Here is a 21,612-nt window from a genome sequence, read left to right as displayed (position 1 = left end):
TCATGATTACAATAAACAAAGCTATAAACCAGTTACAAATTGAAAAAGATGTATTATCACATGTTGCTGCTGCCAGTTTTAAACTAAATTAATTATGTTAGATAAAGTATATTTCTTCATTATTTTGTTATTAAACAGTGTTCATTTTTAAGTTTGTGATATTAACAGTATCGTTCTATGAGTAATTTTTGTATGTGTTAGTATTGTTAACATTTTTAGTGTTAGTTACAGTTAAATTTAAATTGCTGGTCTGTAGTAATTTTTAAAAAAAAATATCTTTTTCTCATATCCAAAATTTTCCTGTGAGTGGAAAATGTTGTAACATATTGTTCCAGCTATGAGAAGTTTTTGTTATATTTCTTTGAACAATTGGGCAACCCAGCATTACAACATCATAAAAAATTACTTACATTCTTTCTGTTTAATTAATTGAAATTAATAAATTGCTTTATATACTCAGTAAATCTTAGCTTATTTGGAGTGTGAGATTATTGAGTTTGCAAATTGAGTTTATTTTTGCCTTTTTTATTATAATAAAAAAGGTATGAGTTTGGCAACTATGGGGATGGAGGAGGCTGCAAAAAATGAAATATGTATATATTTTGCAAAGTAAACTGTTAGAAGATTGTAGCATAACATTATGAGAGTTAGGAAATTTTTATTAAGTTGGTCAGTAAAAGTCAGGAAAAACAAATCTTAAAATTCGGTGGGAACCCTATTTAAGCATTGTTATATGTTTTTAAAATTAATTGTTCAATGAAGTATATACCTTCACTGAAGATATAATACGTTTTATTTTTTAGATTTCAGTAAAGTATATTCCTCCTCAACTAAAAGCTCAACAGAATAATACTGATGGGAAAGAAGAATTACTGGGACGACTTAAAAAACAAATTAAAGGACTTTTGAATCGCCTTGCTGAAAATAACATGCATAGAATTTTGTCTGAGGTATTTGTGTTCATTCTATTACTGCTGAGTTGTAAACTGAAATTTAAATTGTGCTTGATGTCATTTATATATTTTATTTATTAATTTTTAATTATTGTTGGTAGTTTTCTTAACTTCTCTATTTTACTAATTTATTTCACCTGTGCACTTAAAAACATAATCTTGTACAATTTGCATCCATTCCAGGTTTCTTGGGTCTTGTATTGAATGTGACTTTATTTTTATACAGTGCTTTTTTACCTCTTTGTGGCTTTCATTTTCTCTCATTTTTCCATTTCTGCAGTTTCTGTATTCTGGATTTGAGATGGTCCTTGTGGTCTTCTTCCTTCTTTATGCACTTTAAATTCTTTTGGCTAAGACCTATTTTATATTCTGTTAACTTGTCTATACAGCCTGTTTCTGACATTTTTTTCTGGCTGACTTTAGTTTTTGTATATTTAAAACATTAAAATTGATTAATGACATAACTTTCACAATTATTATCATTAACTTAGTGTTAAAGTCATTTACAATAAATTAATGACTTTAACTTAAATTACATGGAAATTGTTCTTTGTGCTGCCTTTTAAAGTGCCTGCCTTTGTGCTTGCCTTTATGCAACTCTTTTCTACAGTAGAGTTGTCTGTAGAAATCGAACTTTATTAGTAATGACATTTATCTTAGAAAGTTTAGGAAATTGTTTACTGTGTAGTCAAATAATTTATAGGATCTGTGTTTTATTTGTTCATTGAATTCATTATTGAATACTAATTATAATGAATTATTAGCATTCAGCCAAAAGCGCTAATTCAGATTTATTGTGTTTTAAATTTCATATTTTTCAAATGCTTTAAGTTCTTCGTATGTGCTTAACTAAAATTTGCTTCTAAATGTCAATCTCCATGGCGGAGTGGTAGCATCTCAGCCTTTCATCTGCAGGTCCTGGTTTGGAAATCCTGATCAGGCTTGGTATTTATCACATGCTATAAAATTCCTTTTCCATATCCCTTGCACAAGTTTCAAGCTTATGTGGCGATATCATCAAGCAAATAAATAAAAATATGTCATTTTATGAATGGCCTATTTCAATAAGTTGGTGATATGTAAAAAGATAATTCTGTTATTTCTAGTCCATGTTTATCTTGTTAATACCTGTGGTTGAATCTGTGTCTAACCTGTTCAATGTAGTACATGGTGCAACCATTGCATTTTAAATTATATCACCTTGGATTGTTTGTGAATATTATCTTGTATTTTTCTTAGTTTGTTGTCTGATCTTGTGCATTTTGTAAATTGTTTTAAAGCAACATCACGGTAAAATGTTACTTCAGGTAATAATGACCTGAAAAGAAATTTCCCAAAATGTTCAATTTTTCCATGTAATTAAGTGCAATCTCATTATGTTATTGTGATGTCGGCAGTTTATTTTTTTCAAGTTATCAGCAATTCCTCTTCATTATTTTTTTAGAATCGTTAAAAATTAAAACCAGATTCTTAAAGTATAACCTGTTTCTCAGTCAGTGTTCAGATAGTTATGTGATAAATAATTTTCCTTATTTAGTTATTTATTAATGTTTGTCCTAAAATACCCTAATTTATTTATGTTAAATGGTTTTTTATCACTTCAAAAATGCAATTACTGAAAACTCAATTACTCTATAGCTTGACGGTAAAATGTTCTGTTCCTTAGTTTAGGGAACTGTTTTTTTTTTTTTTTTACTAGTGATTTCAAGCCCACTCTTAAATTCATAATTAATATGATTTGTTCATGTATTTGATAGTTTAATTAATTAACTACAGATGTTAAGCTTTTAACATTGAATTTAGTAGCCATTTTTATTATTTAATTGAAATAGCTTTAGGCAGTCTGCACAGATTGGATTTTCTTAAGCCAGTTCTATATCCAACACCAGCTAAAAAATTTGGTATCTTTAGCACAACCATTTTTAGATTCAGATATGATTTTGACAGCCAAATTTGTGGGAAAAGTATGATTTCCTTTAATTTTAATGTTTTCCTTAGTACAAGATGTTATAAAAAATATGAGCTTATAAAAAAAAAAATGTTATTAGATATTGTAGATCATTGTACTAAATAGAGCAGAACAAGGCTAAACCTGCAAGTAGAGTTGCTTCTTTGTTTGTTTACAATCATTAAAAAACCATTTAGCAATTTTCAAAATGGACTTGAAACAAGTACTATGACTACTCATAATTCTTGTATGAATCTTTGGAAAAGTCCAGCAGAAGCCTTCGAAAACATTCAACAAGTGTTGAATGACAAGATCCCAAGTTAACATAGTTGTTTGCTTGACAAAAGTATTTTTGGTAACATATGTAGTTCAAGGTAGGTTGAAAATGTGTTGACATGCTAATTGTGTAGATACATCCTTAGCTGATTTTAAATTTAAATGGTTACAAGAATTCAGCAGCCTCTCCATAGAATCAACATCGGATTTTATTGATCTTGTGAGGAGATAAAAATTGGCAATGGTATATGTTACAAGTTTTTGACTCAAGAATCTGGCATCTACTGCTTCACTGTCTAGCTCCAAGTAGCATCAAACGCTGACTTAATTTTTTGACCCATCAATTCTCATTAGAAATATATCACTGAGACAGTTTTGAGTTATATCTTGTTTAAGAAAATTAAAACCTGCTTTCCTGGCAATACTAGTGGTGCAAACAGAGTTTATAATTATACTCTCAAACATACGAACACGTGACCTAGATTTTACATCTGAAGAGGCATATCTAGAGTATGCTGATTGTTCTAATTGTTGTTAAAAAAATTATGCACAAAGAATTTTCCCAGCTAGGTTTCAGCTTCCTTTTACACTGCGGAAGATTCAAAATGGCATTATGTTTTGTTAGTATAACACATTAATGGTTCTTAAAAAAGAGAAACTGGCAAAAAAGAGTCTAAAAAATGTATCTGCATCCAGTTTTGGCAAATGGGATGGTATATTTGAAAAAGATAAGTATTTTGATTCTCTTCTGTTTATTTACTTATTTTTTTATATTTAAAAAAAATTAATTAGCTTATATCTTTATTTTTAATAATATTTTTTAAAGAACTCTTTTTATTTAGATGGATCAGTTATACATGCAGAACAGTAGAAATGATATGAATGAAACACTAGTTAAACTTATATTTGAATCACTTATTCAGCCTAATCTAATTCCAGACAGACTTATTATTGAACATACTATGATTATTGCTGCTCTACATGCAAATATTGGCACAGAAGTTGGTAAGGCAAATCTTTGTTGATGTACATTATTTTTATTTATTGTGAATGTTATGAAAAATATCTTAGTTCCACTAGCAATAACTATGGAATTTACTATAAAATTTTTTATTAAAAACTTATAATTACTTGCTTTTCTTTCACTTGCAATGTTTTTTTTTCATGTTTGTCCTTAATTTAACATACTTCCTGATGTTGTCAACTAATGAAATTTTGGATAGTTACCTTAGTAACTATCCAAAAGGGAATAGGTGATAGGAAAAAGCGAAAAGGGGATAGGTGAAAATCCAATATTTCACCGTTATTTTTACAAATGATGAATTAGAATTGAATAGGCTGTAAAAGTAAGTATGGCAAAACAGTATTTTGAACTTTAAGAGTGTCTTCATATTTTCAATAAGTGTTGTAGTCCGAAAGAAAAAAAAGCAGAAATTGATGAAAATACAACAAATATTTCATCATATTTTTGATAAATTATATATAAAAAATACTAATTTACTGACAAATAGAACATATGGTGGAATGACAATGCTTATGTGGTATTTGCCTCAAACCTTTTAATTAATCTTGACTGTTGAGAAATCCATCTTGATTCATTTGAGAAAATGATTGATTTGGAATGTAATAAAATTAAAATTTTAATGATTGTAACCTGAATTGTAGAAAAGTAAAGATTAATTAATAATTACTCTTGTTTCTGATTTTGTATAAGTTCAAGAGTAATTAAACTGCAGTGCAGGAAAGAATCAGTTAAGGGCTTGTTTCTTTTTTCAATCAGCGTATATTTATATATATATTTTTCTAAAGTCAATACCCATATTCCTCTGTACTAATATACAGATTATAAACCAAATTGATCTGTCCAAAGTACAGAAATATACATTAATTAAAATGACATTTAACTTATTTCATATTTTACAAAAACGTTTTCGTAGAAACCCACATCTTCAGTTGTATTTATTATATTTTATTGTATCAAACTACATTCCACACTTAAATATATTTTCAAATTTATCAAAAATTTTAAACTTTTTTAAATGTAAGTATAGAAGTTAAAAATTATAAATATTAAAAATTAAAAACTACATATATAAAATACAACATCAAATTTAGTAAAAATTAAATAAATGAATAACTAGAATTAAAAGCAACATGTAACTTGGCAAGCCAATGCTACAGTGACTGTAACATTGGTTGTTATATAACTCTAATATATATAATAGAGGGAAAAAAATATTTGAAATAAAAGTTTTATATCAGAATAACAATTAGGGAAAGAAGGTTGTATGTTAAAATTGGTGGTTTATTCTTCTTTCAGTTGAAACTAAAATTAAGTTTGAGGAAATGCTGAGTGATAATTTAGATTCATTGACAGAGAAGTTTAGTTTGAAAATAAAATAGAGTAAATAGAATTAAATGTGATGATGGAAGAAAGTGTATATTTTTATTTTTAAGATCGGTGAATATTGTTTACCAGCTGTCAAAAAAAGAGTTTTATTATTTACGAGTAGGAGGTATCATCCAAAAGATAGATAGATGCTAATGATGATGTACAGAGAAGGGAAGCCTTTATGCAAAAAAAGTGTATAATATCAGACATAGGATTTAAAAATATATTTTTATAAATATTTGTTTATAATATTGCACTATATGTGTACAAAAAATAAACAATGGAAAAATCAGAATGACCAAAAATAGAGGATTTTGAAATATGGTGTTATTCTAGAGAATTGAATGGTTTGTCTTAATTTCAAAATGAGGTTTTAGAATGAATCTTAAGAAAAATTTAAATGGCTGATTTATACTAGGATAAGAACTACATTATTAGTTCATATAAGAGATCCAAATTTTTCAATATTTAATAATATTATTATTACCATCTTTCATGATTGCATAGGATCACTTTAGTCAATCCATTATCCAAGTCTCTTCAATGGGACTGTTTGGACCTTGCAATCCTCCCAGTACTTTTTCATTCATTCTGATCTTTGTTCTTTCTAGTGTTAAAAAGTTTTGTGTTGTGACGTTTTCTTGTGAGTGTGAAGCAAGTGTTTTTGTTCTTGATTTTCTTGTTTAATTTTATCTTATCTGTAGTGTCTACTACTGTAAGGCCAATTTCCTTCAGTTCCTCCTTTATTTCTCTGATCCAACTGCATCCTGTCTTTCAGACAGGTTGCAGATTCAAGATCCAGACAGATGCAGATTCATCTATATCCCATGTTTTTTGAGTTGAGATTATACTGTACTAGCTTTTCAGAAGTCTAGAATCTTGTATTCTCATATGTCCAAAGAATCTAATCTCCTGGTGTTCTGGTAGTTCTTTGATCCAGATGTTGACAAGCTGTTGATGAAGGGCAATTTTTCTGATCTTCTTGCATGTTTCCAGATCTCTATAAGAATCTTAGTCTCTTCTGCATGATATTGGTGATGAATTCTAACTCTTTGTACATGACTTTGTTGGGCATAATCCACATCTGCTCGTCTTTCTGGTACATTTTATTGATGTAGGTTTCTCCAATTTTTTTGATTTTCTGGAGTCTGTCAGTCTGATTGTATGTTCAGGTGGAAGGATGTTTCTGCTGCATAAGTGGCTTCTAGTTTTTGTAACTGTGGTATAGTGTAATATTTTTGTATTTATTGATAGGCATTTTTTTTTTTATTATAAGTGTACTAAGTTAAATTGTTGAGTTTCGCAAATTTGTTTCTTCTTATTTGGATTGAAGTTTTTTTATTTAGGTTGTATGTTACTATTTCTCAGAGGTATTTAAATTGGGTTACTATTTTGATTTTATTACCATTTATATTTACTTCTTTTAATCGTGTTGGTTTTTGGGGCATAATTTCTGTCTTTTCGAATGAAATTTTGAAGCCAGTTTTATTTGCAATGTTTTGAAGTTTTAATATTTGTGATTTAGCTTTGTCAATGTCGTTTGCTAACAGTGCCAACTCATCAGTGAAACCAAGACTATTTTGATTTTTCATCCTATTTTTACTTTTTGGGGGTCATTACTTGAGTCATTCCCTCATTACCATTTCTAGAGTGCAATTGAATAATAATAATTAGAGCCCATCGCCTTAGTGCAGTCCTTGCTCTGTTTAAGATCTTTTATCACACAATTTTAGTGTTGATGGTGGATTTAGTATCTTCTCTGTATCAGTAGGCGAAAGTGCATACAGTCTGTTCAATGTAATATTTAGCATAATTAATATGCTTTAAAATATTATGGTAAAGAGACCACTTACTATAATAAGGTCTTTGCCATAACGTATGAATGAAATAGCAGCAAGTAAAAAATAAAAAATAATTTGTAAGTGAACAAAAGGTAGAGTAAAGAAATTATTATGTTGAAAAAACAAATGTGATAATTTTTAAACATTAAATTAACATTACTGTCATTGCAAATTTATGGAATTGTGCCTCAGGGGCTTCTTGGAGCTCTTTCTTTTCAGTTGTGTTGCAAGGCGGCACTGTTGTAACTGCCCTAGTCTTGAAGTGATGAGGAAACAGTTTTAGTGTACAGTTGAATAATATATTTGGTCTGTTTAAGTTGTTTTATCACACAATTTTAGTGTTTTTGAAAATTTCATTAAATTCAAATGTGCTGAGATTATAGCAATTATGTACTTTATGTAAAATTTCCATGTTATCATTAATGTGAGGGTTCTTGTTTGACAAGATCATATCTAATGGTAGATTTAGTATTGTCTCTTATCAGTAGGTGAAAGTTCATACAGTCTGTTCAATTTAATATTTAGCATAATTATTATGCTTTAAATCGTATAAGCCTGGGTTGTTCTGTTATCAAAGTATGTCTTTTAATTTATTGTAAAATTATGTGTATTTTATGTACTGTTCTTAACACAAAACAGTAACATTATATCCTCAAAATATTGGCTCTTTTGTGTGAACTTTGGTTAATATATGTTGGTGTTATGTTTTTCCGTAGCTAGCTATTTTTTACCACCCACTTCATGTTCTAAATATTAGTAAAAATTGCTATGAATAAGCCATATGAAAGTCCTATTCCTTCAGCAACCTCTTTAATGATAATTCTGCAATTAGCAAGCTCAGTTTTTTTAACTTTTCAATGTTTTCATCAATGATTGCTGTGCTAGAACCCCAGACTTTGCATCATCTTCTATATCTTCTTTCAGCCTTCCTGAAAGAGTTTGTACTTTTCACAAACTTGTGATATAACATCGTTGTCAAAAGCCTTCTCTAATATTTTAAATCCTTTGCTGCACGTAATTCTATTTTTAATGCAGAATTCGTATAACTTCTCTGTCCAAAATTTTGCCACAGAAAAATTTGCCCAACACAGTAAAGTACCTCTTGCTTTTTCACTTGCCAATCACAAACTAAGCATTTCAGCTGGCTGAAAATTAACACATACTTCACTGACAGTACTACCAATTTATAGGGAAAAAATGAACTCAGTTGAGAAGATGCAGCCCACACAATTAAAAGATTCTCATTACTTTTTGATCAGACCTCAGAAGCACAGTGCAAATTTTATTTTGAATGGCATTTATTATGAGTATTAGTTCAGTCCCAATCAAATTTTTAAGAAGTGCATCTTCTGCTGCCAGTTTGCACATTTGGCAACATGATTGTGTCACACAGTTTCTTTTTTGCATGCATTACTGAATTATTATTAATCTCCTCTTACAAATAAAGCTGTAATGTAACCACTGTCCTGTTTTTCTATGACTTATTTTTCATTAGAATTCTATATTTCTGACACTTCAGTAGTAATTACACTTTTACTTTATTTTATTTGGTTTCAGGTGCTCATTTTCTGCAGGCGGTTGTAGAAAAGTTTGTTTCTTTATATGGTTGTAATTCAGATGTCACAAACAAAGAAGTGGATAATACTATCTTGATTATTGCTCATCTTTATAGTTTTAAGGTAATGTTACACTACTGCTGTATGTTTCTCATATACAGAAATGAATTAATTTTATTCATGACGAAAGTGCATATAAATTCATACAAACCAGGTACTTTATTCAGATTTTTTTAGTCAAAAATATATATTGACCAAGATCATTATAAACAATTTTGCAGTATGTTACCTGACTATATTATATATTGTAGTATTACTGTGTTTTACCTTTTCCATATTTTTTTTGGTGTATACTGAAAATGAGATTTACTGAAAATATCTGTTAATCGGTTGTATCTTTAATGTCCATCCAAGCTGTTTTAAGCCAATTGACATAATTATTTATTAGTAATGCAAACCCAGAAATGTAAAAATATATGTGTATACGTCTAATCAAAAGAACAATTAGTTGTGTAGATAGGAAGAATGCAAATTTTGTGGATCTCATAAATACTAGGTGTTGGATATTTTTCTATATGTGTATGCGTGTCTCTGTGTATGGTATAATGGGGAGTTCTCCCACTCCCTTGTTCATGTGTGTTGCTTGCTCAGTTGTATTTATGAATTGGACACGACATCGGTCGGTTGTTTTATCACAAGTTTTCTTTTTGTGTATCAGTCTTCAATTATGGTCAGTCAATATAATACAATAAAGATGTCATAATTTTTAGTCAAACTGTGTCAATTTATTGTATAGTCCACTTAACCGTTTTGTAACCAGCATCCACTAGGGAAGTGAAAAGTGTTGTTTTGTTGTATGTATAGATAAGTGATTGCATATAATTAAATAAAATTTAGTGGGCAAAAGCCTTTTATGTGAACACAAATTATTTTGTTAAATTTTTTTAATTTTAATTAAGTAAAATTTTTAAATCACCATCCACACTCTTCTGGATAAAATTGAACTTAACTTTTTCAAAAGATATTTGTTATAAAAAATCTTATACGTTGTATATTTCAAGTTTATTATCAACAGCAAATGTTTTTAACAATTCTTTTTTGTTATCATTTTTTTTTAAATTGCTTGCCAGTTACAACATCATTACTGACATGCCCTAGGGTTTCCCAGTACTTACCTAAATAATGCAGGCTATATTGAAAATAAAGCAATTGTTTATGTAAATTTTAAATGTGAGAATCTGTTAGATTTAACATTTTTTACTACACTATACATATTAACTTACTTCTCTACAAAATTTTCAACAACACTAATAGAACTGTTATAGCAATCCCAAGCTTCAAAATATCCTTATTATACTTGTTTACCACCAGCTCATGCATACTTGATTGGTTTATTTTAAATCATCACTTGCTAATTGTTTGCTACCCAAAGATTCTGATTGTTTGAGAACTGCTTATCCCAGCCTTAGAACTTCTTCAACCAGAAAAATTAATCCTCAATGAGGTGGCTCAGCTGTTTTTTTTTTTTTTTTCATTAACATATTTCTTCAAACTGGTGATGTTAGCATGTCCAGAAAACTCTTTTTCATGCACTTTTTTATACCATTCTAAAATGTTTTACACTACTCCATAAATTTTCTTCATCCATGTACTAATTTATACATTAGTACTTTATGAATTTCAGTTGGTACCATATAATAATAATAATAATAATAATAAATAGTCTTTATTGAGGTTTACTTAATCACAGTAATATTATATAATTTTAACTAATACGATGCAGTTGACTCTTACTTTTGGTCATAAGACTGCCAGGATGTATGTGGTAATAATAAAAATGAATTGTAAAAACAAAATAATAAATAAATAACTCAAATTTAAATTAAGTTTACACCTTTAAAAATAACTAATTTAACTTTGAACATGTAACAGAAAAATCATTATAAGAGGGAAAAAAGGAGAACACTTTTAAAATCCCAATAATTAAATTCAGAAAGCAACTGAAATCTATAAAACCAATCAGTTATCTAAACCAATAACTAATCTAAATCCAGCTTTCGCCTATGTAATGCCCTGAAACCAGTTTTCAGATAATTAACTTATTACTAATTTCCAAAATATCTTCATTAAAATACCTCCTCTGTAATTGCTAACATAGGACACCTAGCAATGTAACATCTTCTAATGTTTTTTGTTACTTAATGAGCAGACCTTATTTGTTACATTAAAAGAGTATTTATTCAAATAAATCAGCTCTGTTCTAGCCTACAGATTTAGCTTATTTAATATTATACTCACTGTGTATGTAATCATTATTTAAATGTAGCATTCTTTACAGCACTCACATTACTAAGTAGTGATCCTCTGCAACATAAAATCGTCTAATTTATTTTTCATTTTTTGTGTCTATATCATTTATAACTGAATTATCCCTATAAATCTATATTTCTAGTTTCCTAGATATTGATAGGTATATGTTCAACACATCTCTCCAGTCATTATACCAAAATACTTTTCTCTTTACACTAATAAGGAAGCATGGCTAGCTATCCATGTTTGGTCTAAAACAACTTTCAAAGACTTTAAATGTAACGTCATGGTAAACAAAAACATTGGATAAACATTTATCCAAAATATTGGATAAAGCTTAGTTTCTAGATAGAGCACTTATTCTACGGTATTGCTTGGAAAATTAGAGATTTTCTTGATAAAGAATCATTGTAATGATTTAATTGAGTAAAATTTCTGTTGATCCCAAATCTGTGCACTATAATAGGCAGTACTTAAAACAGAGTTAAAAACTTGCCATTGTTCTGAAAATAAAATTTTGAGATTTTGTATTACATTATTAAATACTTTTAAGGAAAACTTAGCTTTAAGTACAGCATTCTTATGATTCAAAAGACAAACAAGATATAAGCAAAATACCCAAAATACCACAGTGTTTGATTTATTTGTATTAACAACCAGATTCCATATTAGACCTTATTGTGCTAAATCATTTATGATTATCTATAAAGTTAATCTGTCTGGAGGGAGCACGATAAGATCTTATTAATAAGCTTTGTCAATAACTTATGCACATTCTTGATATGCCTCATCCAAATAATTACCTATGTCATTAATGAACAGTAAAAACAAGGTAGGACTCAAGATATAACCTTCTTAACCATGGTGCAAATACAGAAATATTGAGAATAACTATCTAAATTCCAAACAGAGGCTCTAGAACTCTCACACAAACCCTTCCAAACAGCATTTTTTTTTAGAAAATCTTACTACAATGAGTTTGCCTATTAATGCAATCAAAGATTGCAGCCAATTCTGTAAAAAAAAGCATAAAGTTTTTGAAATTAAACACTCTTACCTTGTGAACTCTATAAATTAAATATTTTATCCATGCTTGAGTATGACTTCGACATGGTATCTATTATAAAAGATAGCATGTAACAAGTTTTTTCTCAAGTAGACATACTAGATCATGGATACTGATGTTCTTTGGTGGTTGGGTTTCAATTAACCACACATTGCAGGAATAGTCGACCTGAGACTGTACAAGAGTATACTTCATTTACATTCATACATATCATTCTCATTCATCCTCTGAAGTAATACCTTTCAGTGTTTCCGAAAGATATTAACCTAAACGCTAAACAGAAAAAAGAAAATAATAGAAATAGATGGACAGTGGGAAAAATTATTTCTGTTTTATTTATTCCTTTTTTAATAAAACTAGTATAATCTCTTGTAAACTAATACTTTTATTTTTTTTTTAAGAAGTGATGAGAATTAAAAAAATTCATTTAAATAAGATTCATTTAAGAACATTTACTATTAAAACAAGCTGTAGTATATTTTCTTTTAAATTTATTATTTCAAATACATTATCAAGTTTGTATGCTACCTAGTACTATCAAGTACTGCTATCTAGCAGCACGATTCGTAAAGTCACCTTAAAAAAATGACATATTCGAGTCCTGCAGTTCATCAAATGGAAAAAAAAGTCTAATAAAATTTGAGGTATTTTTTGAAATTATTCTTTATTACAAATCTAACTGAACTGAAATATAATGTTTTCATGCTTATTTTTTAATTGTTTTTCTCATTTTCATTTCACTTTTAGGTTAGGCCATATTTAGAACTGTAAGCATAGTTTGTTGAATTCACCATCTGTCCAGTTCTGCAGACTCTTACTGTTGAAGTTCTAACAAATTCATGATTCCACTCAAAAAAGTTACCTTTCCATTTACTGCAATTAAGATATATAGGAATTAAGTCAGAGAATTTACAGAAAATTCTATAAGTTCTACAATTGAAACCATGCGAGCCTTATTCTATTTTTTACCAAAAAATATATTCACCAATACTAGCTTTTCCAAATTAGGCTGTTTTTGCTGCTGACATCCAAGTTATGATACAGTTATAAAAAAGTTTTCTTGACTAACCAGACCAAATTCTCCAAATAAGAATGTTTTATACATCAAATTTATATTGGATTATATTATTAACCTTAAAATCATTATTACTTAATTTTTCTTTTAAATCTCATTTATGTCTCATCGTACACAATAATAGTTAGATATTTTGATTCATTACACATTTTAATAGCAGAGTTACTTTGTGAGGGGCGTTGACTCAGAATGAAAACAAAAAAGATCCTTTACATTAAGGGCTGTATTGATTCTTTTTGTCTATTTGCCAGCATAAAAAAAATCAGTCTTTCTAACATAGATCATTAATTTTTTTTCCATATTTTTGAATTGGTGCACTGTAACTATAACACTCATCAGCAATGAGATTACTTTTTCTGAAATTTATAGTTTGACTGGATTTTCCAAGTACTGCCTAATTTTAATTTAATTATTTTGCTTAATCCTTTCCTTCTAATTGTAATAGTGACATGAAAAAGTAACACCACAAGCAAATCCACTAATACAAATATCTACATATGGACTGACAAAAATCCTAAATTACCACCAAAATTAAGTAAAAGGACAGAGCAATAAGAATATGTAATCAGTTTGAAAGGCAACTCGCATTCCTCCCATCACCCCCTCCCAAAGAAAAACCAATCTGGAAAAGCTAGTAGTAACAGTGAATGTATTTTTGTTAAACATAGTGTAAGGCTTGCTTGGTTTCAGATGTAGAATTTTCTTTGAATTCTTTCTCATAATTCCTGTGTACCTTAAAGTGTAATAAATGGAAAGTTGACTTTTTGGAATGGAATAGAGAATTTACTTTTATTGTACAGAGGTATCTTCACTTTTCGTCATTTCTTGAGTTATTGCCAAATAAAGAGCTTTTTGAAGTTTCTGTATTGTTTATTTGGAATTACAAAAGCAATTCCTTGACAAAATTTCAGTTGGCAGCGATGTTAATTTATTTTGTTCATTTTAAAAACGTAATCCACTAATAAATGTTTAGAGGGAAGTGGCATTGTACAATATACTGTTATACCTTTAGTCTTACAGGTATACTGACCAAGTAATATGAGAAATTACTTTTAAGGTAATCCTCATGTACATATGTATATATTACACCTACCTAACATGTATCTTTACATTTGTACTGTAAGAATTCTTACTATTCATATAGATTTTTGTATTATCTAACTTCATTACACATAATATTTAGTTTTTCCTTTATCAGATTTATTTAAGAGTTCCTGCTCATGACAAGTGTTTATTTTTTCAGAAGTCTTTTGCTGTATGAAAACTAATAATTTCATCTGCTGTTGTATAAAACTGTATAATACCAACTTATAAGTTTCTTTACAAAAAATTTATTGTATGTAATTTATGTTCACACGTGGGGCATATTCATAAAGTAAGGGCCATCAGCTTATATTTATATATTAGCAGGTCTGAATACAGTTTTACGCATGCAGGGCCCTATTGGCTATTTACGAAGCCACTGCAGTTGTTTTGATTCTGTAGTTGTTTGCCTGCCAGTGAATACAGATCAAGTTCCCCAAAACCGAAAAAGATTAAGCAATCTCTATACTAGAGTTGAAAAATGTTGACTGCTCTTTTTTGGGACCAAAAAGGTGTCATTTTGGTTGATTTCGTGAAACATGGATCTACATTTACAGCTGATGTATACTACAAAACACTCACCAAACTGAGACCAAAATGCGATCCAAAATCGACGACGTTGGAAACTGTTGTCGGGCATAATCCTCCTTCGCAAACAAATGCGCGTCCTCACACTATTGCGTTAACCAAGAAGATTCAAGATTTTCATTGGGAACTTTTTGACCACCCTCCATAGAGTCTCGACCTTGGACCTAGCGACTACTTCCTCTTCTTGTATTTGAAAAAGTGGCTTGGTGGACAATGGTTTGAAAACGACGAGGAACTCAAGACTGCTGTTGTCAACTGGTTCAATTCCCAGGCTGTGAAATATCCAGAGGGGTTAAAGAAACTGATGAAGCATTATGAAAAGTGCTTAGAACTGAATGGCGATTATGTGGAAAAGTGAAGTTAGATATGTAGTAAACTAAAACTGTTAGTAAAAACCTTTTTCTCGCAATTTAATTTTTTTACTGACCAAATGGCCCTTACTTTATGTGAAATGCCTTGTATATATGTAGTTGTTTAATAATCACAGATAAAATATTATGCTTACAATTTTTTTTTTTTTAATTTTAATATAAAAAAATAATTATAACACGTACCATTTTGTTAGTACATATATTTTATAGCATTTAAAAATGGGAACACTATATCCCCTTTTTAGAAGGAACTGGGGTATCTCATACATTTTAAGCAGGAACTGAATAAGAGTTTAACATCCTCTTTGATGAGAAAAATATTAGTAAAAAAATTGCCATTGTTGCTTCAGTAATTCTAATTAAAATGACAAACATTTAAACACATAATACAGTATCACTACCAACCACTCAGATTTCATTATACTGCAGTATGAAAATAGGTTAAACATTTTTATTTTAGTGTTTTCAATATAAGAAATATGCAACTGTAAATCAGGGAACATAAAATCCTTTATTAAGAGTTATTAGTGCTAGAGAAAAAATGTTTAGTATTGATAAATTTGTACATTAGAAAGATAATGGTAGTAGCAAGATAAAGTAAATGCATTAGCAGTATTCTTGGACTTATATTATGTGTATGAAAATGATGGGTAAGGGGTTTGTAAATGGTATATTGTTGATATATACAGGTAATTGAAAACTATATGGCAGTTTCTCAGGAGCTGATTCTGTAGCTAAAAATAGGAAAAAAAGTTCACTTAAACATAGGCCCAAAAATGCTTCATTACTGATTTATGACTAGTGAAAGATTTCACCCGGATTTTGGTTCCCCCCAGGGAAATTAAGACTTCCTGAAATTCTGGAAAGAGTAAATTAAGGGGTGAATTTAGTTATTTCTTAGGGATTTTGACCTGAAAATATTAAAAAATTGAGTCCCAGAACTGTATCTCCATTAATTTTAAAGATATCTGATGTAAAACACAAAAATTGGAAGTAAAAAATTATTTTTTACTTCAATTTTTTGGCTTTAACGTAAAAAAAAACTCTGTTAAATAATTAATTAAGTTACTTTTTTTTCAATTTGAAATGTAAAAAATTTAATTCTGAAAATATTTATGTAAATTACTTAGGAAAAAATTGAATAGAGGATATTGAAATTTAACCTTATTAAAAAACAAAACACTGAATTGTGAAAAAAATTTTAACAAATGAAATAGCTAATTTTGTCCATAGGTTGGAAAGAACAGCTGATCATTTATTTACTTCTTTTTTATCAGAATGGATTAATTTATTTTCATAGGTTCGCAATATCAGCTGATCAACAATTAACTTTTTGAAACAGTGTTTGAATAATCTTGATGGTGGTTTTTGTATTGTATTAAGTTATCTGTAAAATTCTGTGTACAATTCAGAAAATAGCTTTTCCAAAATTTAGTGAAATTTTCTTTAATACATAATGGGAGGCAATGTAAATATCTATTCATTTGAAAAGAATACAAACATGATATTAATTTATGGTAAATTAAACAAGAATGGTTTGGCTGCAGCTCAAGAATATCGTGATACTTATCCACATCAAAGAGCACCTGATTACAAAACATTTGAATGTGTGGAGATTACTTAGAGAAACCTGCAGTTTTAAATCAAAACGAATAGATGCTGGTCATCAACGAAGCACAAGAAACCATAATAATGAGCAAGCAATAATAAATACTGTACAATTATTGTCAACCACAAGCACCAGACAGGTATCAGCATTTAAATATTTCATAATCAAGCATATGGCAGGCACTTAATGAGGCACAGTTGTACACGTACCATGTAACACTGGTACAAGACAACTTAATACTGCAAGATCATAATAAACTGATGACATATTTTCTTAAGTAATTTACATAAATATTTTCAGAATTAAATTTTTTACATTTCTAATTGAAAAACAAAATGTAACTGTGTAACCATTTAACAAAATTTTCTTACATTAAATTTCCCCTTTAATTTACCTTCCCAGTATTTCAGGAAGTATTCATTTCCCCAGGGGAACTGAAATATGAGTGAAATCTTTCACTAGTCATAATTTGCGAACAAAGCGTTTTTAAGCCTATGTTTATATGTACTTCTTTACTTCTTTTAGTTGTAGAATCTGCTCCTGACTGATTGTTTAGTTTTAATTCACTCTGTATATAATGGAACAATTAAGAATAAACTAATAAACAATGTAAATAACAGACAAAAATAGTTTTTTAAAAATAACAAACTACATTTGTAACATGGTAAATCAGCATTTACAGATGAATATAAATTTTATTGATGTATATATAGTAATTGAATACACTACCCACAGCAGTTAGAGTAAATCTTCAGCACACACAACAGACTCTTATGAAAACATGACTTGCTGAGCTTTCTCATATTAACAGTGTATTTGTCTAAACAAGTTGATCAACAATAAACTTGAAAAATAATTAGAATATTTTTAAAAAAATTGCAATTATTAATGGATGGAAAGATAGTTTTATTGAAAAATTGTAAAAAGATTAAATGAATAATTAGATATAAGATTTAAAAGATATAAGAAAAATAAAAGAGGCTGTTAGATGAACTTTTAATTATTTTATCCATAAGACATTATTAAATTATTAAAATTTCCAAATTATGGTTTAATAATTTGGAAATTTTGGAAAGTAATAACAGAGAAACAGATATTTCGGCAAAAAATGTACATTACTCAGCATTTGTACATCTTATGAATGTACAAATGGATTTTGATAATACTTCATTCAAGTTGACAGAATTATTTATTTTACTTTTTATTCAATAAAACATCATTCTACATCATCATACATGACTGTAGTCAAAGAAATCTTTTTAAAAATGTTTGGTATTATAATAGAAATTATATTTGAATTTTGTTTTTTCTTTTTTTTGTGTAATTAATGTTATAAAGGTGCTAGAAATGAAGTGTTATTTTGAAAGCATTGCAGTAGATAAATGTTTTTACTTCTTGTTTGTTTATCTGGTAAATAATATTTAGAACTGAAGAATCAATATACTACTTTTTAAAAAAAAAATAATAATTAATATATGAAGTACTAGAATTTACTCCAAGCAGTTGATTAGAATTTGAAATCAGATCTTGTTGTGAGATCATACAGCTGAAGGTTAACTGTGCTGCATACATTCTTGTGTAGATTCCTGTTATACATAATATGTGGCTGTAGGACTTTACTTACAATCCTGCTTAAAATGCATCAGTTTTGTAAACAAAGTTGGCCTATTGCTATTTTTAAGATTTCTTTTTTTTTAATTAATTTGGTTTGATGCATTTTTTCATAAATATTCTTACAAGTCTCTTTTCCTTAACATACTTATGATTTGTTTTTGTATATTCTAATTTTTGTTTTTCTATGCTGCTGTTTATCCTCTATCCTTCCTTCTAAAACCAATGTTTAATCTTTAAAAAATTTGCCCTTCCTTTTATTAGATTGTCAGAAACTCGTACTTCCCTCTTCTCAATTTCATCATAAAACTTCTTTTCGTTTCAATCAATCTGTATAATTTTGACCATTCTTTCGTTACATTACATTTCTGAAGCCTCCTGCCTCTAATCTTTTTTTCCTTTGGTCATTTTTTATTACTCTATGAAAATATTTTTATAGATATAATTCAAATTCCCAAATCTGTGTTTGATGATAACACATTTCTCTTTCTCGCTTTGTTTTTTTTTTTTTTTTAAGGAAAAACTTTCTCCTGACTTATACAACTTTGCCTTTGTTATTTTACTATTTTATCCATCCTTGAATATTACTAAATATCTTTGTTATCTGTCCCTTAATAATGTTAATCTAGAGGAATATAATATGTAATTTTTCTTGGTAAAACAGACTGACACCATAGATTTTCTTAATGAATGAATTTTTTAGTATATGAAAAGTTTCAAGCCTTACTGGGATTCAAACCCTATGAAACTTCTGGAAGGAAGGCATGTTATGCCTTCTTTCCTTGTGATGTTCAGCATCACAGCATCACAGTGGTTAGCTGAATTGCACAGAATTTCTTTATTTAGGTAATAAAATTACAACTTTATGCTATTTGATTTTCTTCTTCATTTTCTTACTCTTATTGTTTTCCTTACAGTATTGTTTTTTACAAATTAAATTTATATCCTAGGAATAATTTAAAATCAAAGTTATTTTCTGTTAACTTTTTTTTATTTATTAAGCCAGATGTACTGTGACACATCAGCAGGCCAGTTCCACCAATTGCAAGTGTATTAAACCATATAAACAAAACACTGTGTTCATTGCTAGGACTGTGTGTACAGCATATATTACTACTCATAAAGAAGTAATTCTTAACTTCCCTTGTACCAAAGACACTTTACTCTTGTCAAGTAAAGGAAGGTTACTCTTTCAGTTTTTTTCTTATGAAATTCTTAAGTGAATTTTATATTTTTCAGGTATTTAATTGTGTACTCATGTATGACATTTTAAATCACTTGACTGAAACTGCTGAATTGGGAGAAAAAGAAGTTGAGTTGCTGTTGATTGTTCTCCGTGAGGTTGGTTTTAGTTTACGTAAGGATGATCCTTCAGCTTTAAAGAATTTAATTATGAAAGTGCAATCTACAGTGAGCAAATCTGTTGAGCTTATAAAACAGTATGTTATTCAGAGATCACTTATATTCTAATTTATACAATTATTATAAGATTTATTTCAGCTTTATTGTTACTTGTACTAAACAATGTGATATACAATCAGTGTAATATATTGATGTTGCACTATTTATTTTGATGATCATAGTTTTAATGAGACTTGTGTAGTAAGCCTACTCTGAAAAAATGATACTGCCATACTAAATTGACATAAATCAGGAATTTTCAAGCTTTGTTTGCAGAAGAAGAATTATAGGCCATTCATTTTGTACTGAATTAGTGCAGTATTGAACATAAAATCATTACATCAGAGTCAAATTACTCCACTCTTCTCAGAGAAGTTGATTAAAAAAAAATAAAAATTTAGATATCTTTGAAGGACCTTCTTTGATGTAAGATAAAATTTTACAAAACACAAGTCTCTCACTATTCATTATCTTTGGTGGTTAAACTCATCATTGCAAATCAGCTGATTTCAAAATCAATAGTTCTAAGGTTAAACTCCCAGTAAAGGCAGTTACTTCTATACCAATTTGAATACTAGATCATGGATACCAGTGTTCTTTGGTGGTTGGGTTTTCAATTAACCACACATCTCAGGAATGGTTGACCTGAGACTGTACAAGACTACAGTTACATTCATAGGTATCATCCTCTGAAGTAATACATTACGGTGCTCCTGGAGGCTAAACATAAAAAGAGAGAGGTTATATTAAATTGTAGTGTGGGTTGTGTATTTTAAGGTTCTGTATTGTGTTTTTGATTCCTTTTCTTAAGTTAGGATAAATATCTTGTAGCTGTTATGGAATTTTTATTTACTAGCTAAATAAATGCCATCAGCATACAGCGAAACTATATCTAATGTTGTTATTTTACTTTAACAATGTGGCTTTACTTTCCAGCATTTTATTCTTATTTTACACTATCAATTTCCTGGATGCAATTCTATAACATATTCCTGGTATTTTAAAAATATCAAACTGTAAAGAATTCTATTTGTTATAACCTATGTGTTTCGATACCAATACATTAGCTGATTAAATAAATTAATATTAGAGTTTGTGTTTTTTAAAGTAAAATCCATTTTGAAATAAAAATAAAACTGAGAAATATGAAGAAACTTAGTTATGTTATGTGTAGTCCCTGTGTTGTAGCTGTAATTGTAGTTGTCTTATTGTAAATTTTGCTGCATATGTCTTTGAATGAAATTGTAATTCTTTCTCTTATAAATATGTGTAATGGAAATGTTGAAAAAGTGTAATGCTTATAGTTTTCTCAGATTGTACACTGTATGATCAAGTTAAATGTTTTTCCTTTACAGTTGTTTCTTTGGGCAAATTATTATGAATTTTTGAACAATAGGTAGTTATAATTCTTGTATTCTATTTTTATTAATTGTTTTTTTTTTTAAACCTCTGATTCACCGTTAGGCATTTTTCAGAGGATGAAGATGAATGATTTATAGTGTAATGTGAAAATGCCATGCCTTACCAGGATT

The 21,612-nt window shown here is 28.7% G+C and overlaps 1 protein-coding gene across 6 annotated transcripts in view; it reads left to right on the top strand.

Moving 5' to 3' along the window:
- LOC142334269 (nucleolar MIF4G domain-containing protein 1) overlaps positions 1-21,612 on the top strand; it is a 228,614-nt gene that overhangs the window by 185,850 nt on the left and 21,152 nt on the right. For all 6 annotated transcript variants that reach the window (XM_075382172.1, XM_075382173.1, XM_075382175.1 and 3 more), the window contains 4 exons: positions 804-950; positions 4,020-4,182; positions 8,968-9,089; positions 19,919-20,118. In XM_075382172.1, coding sequence (XP_075238287.1) covers positions 804-950; positions 4,020-4,182; positions 8,968-9,089; positions 19,919-20,118 — 632 coding nt within the window. The remainder of the gene's footprint in view (positions 1-803; positions 951-4,019; positions 4,183-8,967; positions 9,090-19,918; positions 20,119-21,612) is intronic.

This window comes from Lycorma delicatula, chromosome 1, assembly GCF_047948215.1.
Source record: "Lycorma delicatula isolate Av1 chromosome 1, ASM4794821v1, whole genome shotgun sequence".
In the NCBI taxonomy this organism is placed as follows: Eukaryota; Metazoa; Arthropoda; class Insecta; order Hemiptera; family Fulgoridae; genus Lycorma; species Lycorma delicatula.
This window is presented reverse-complemented; position numbering and strand designations above follow the sequence as displayed.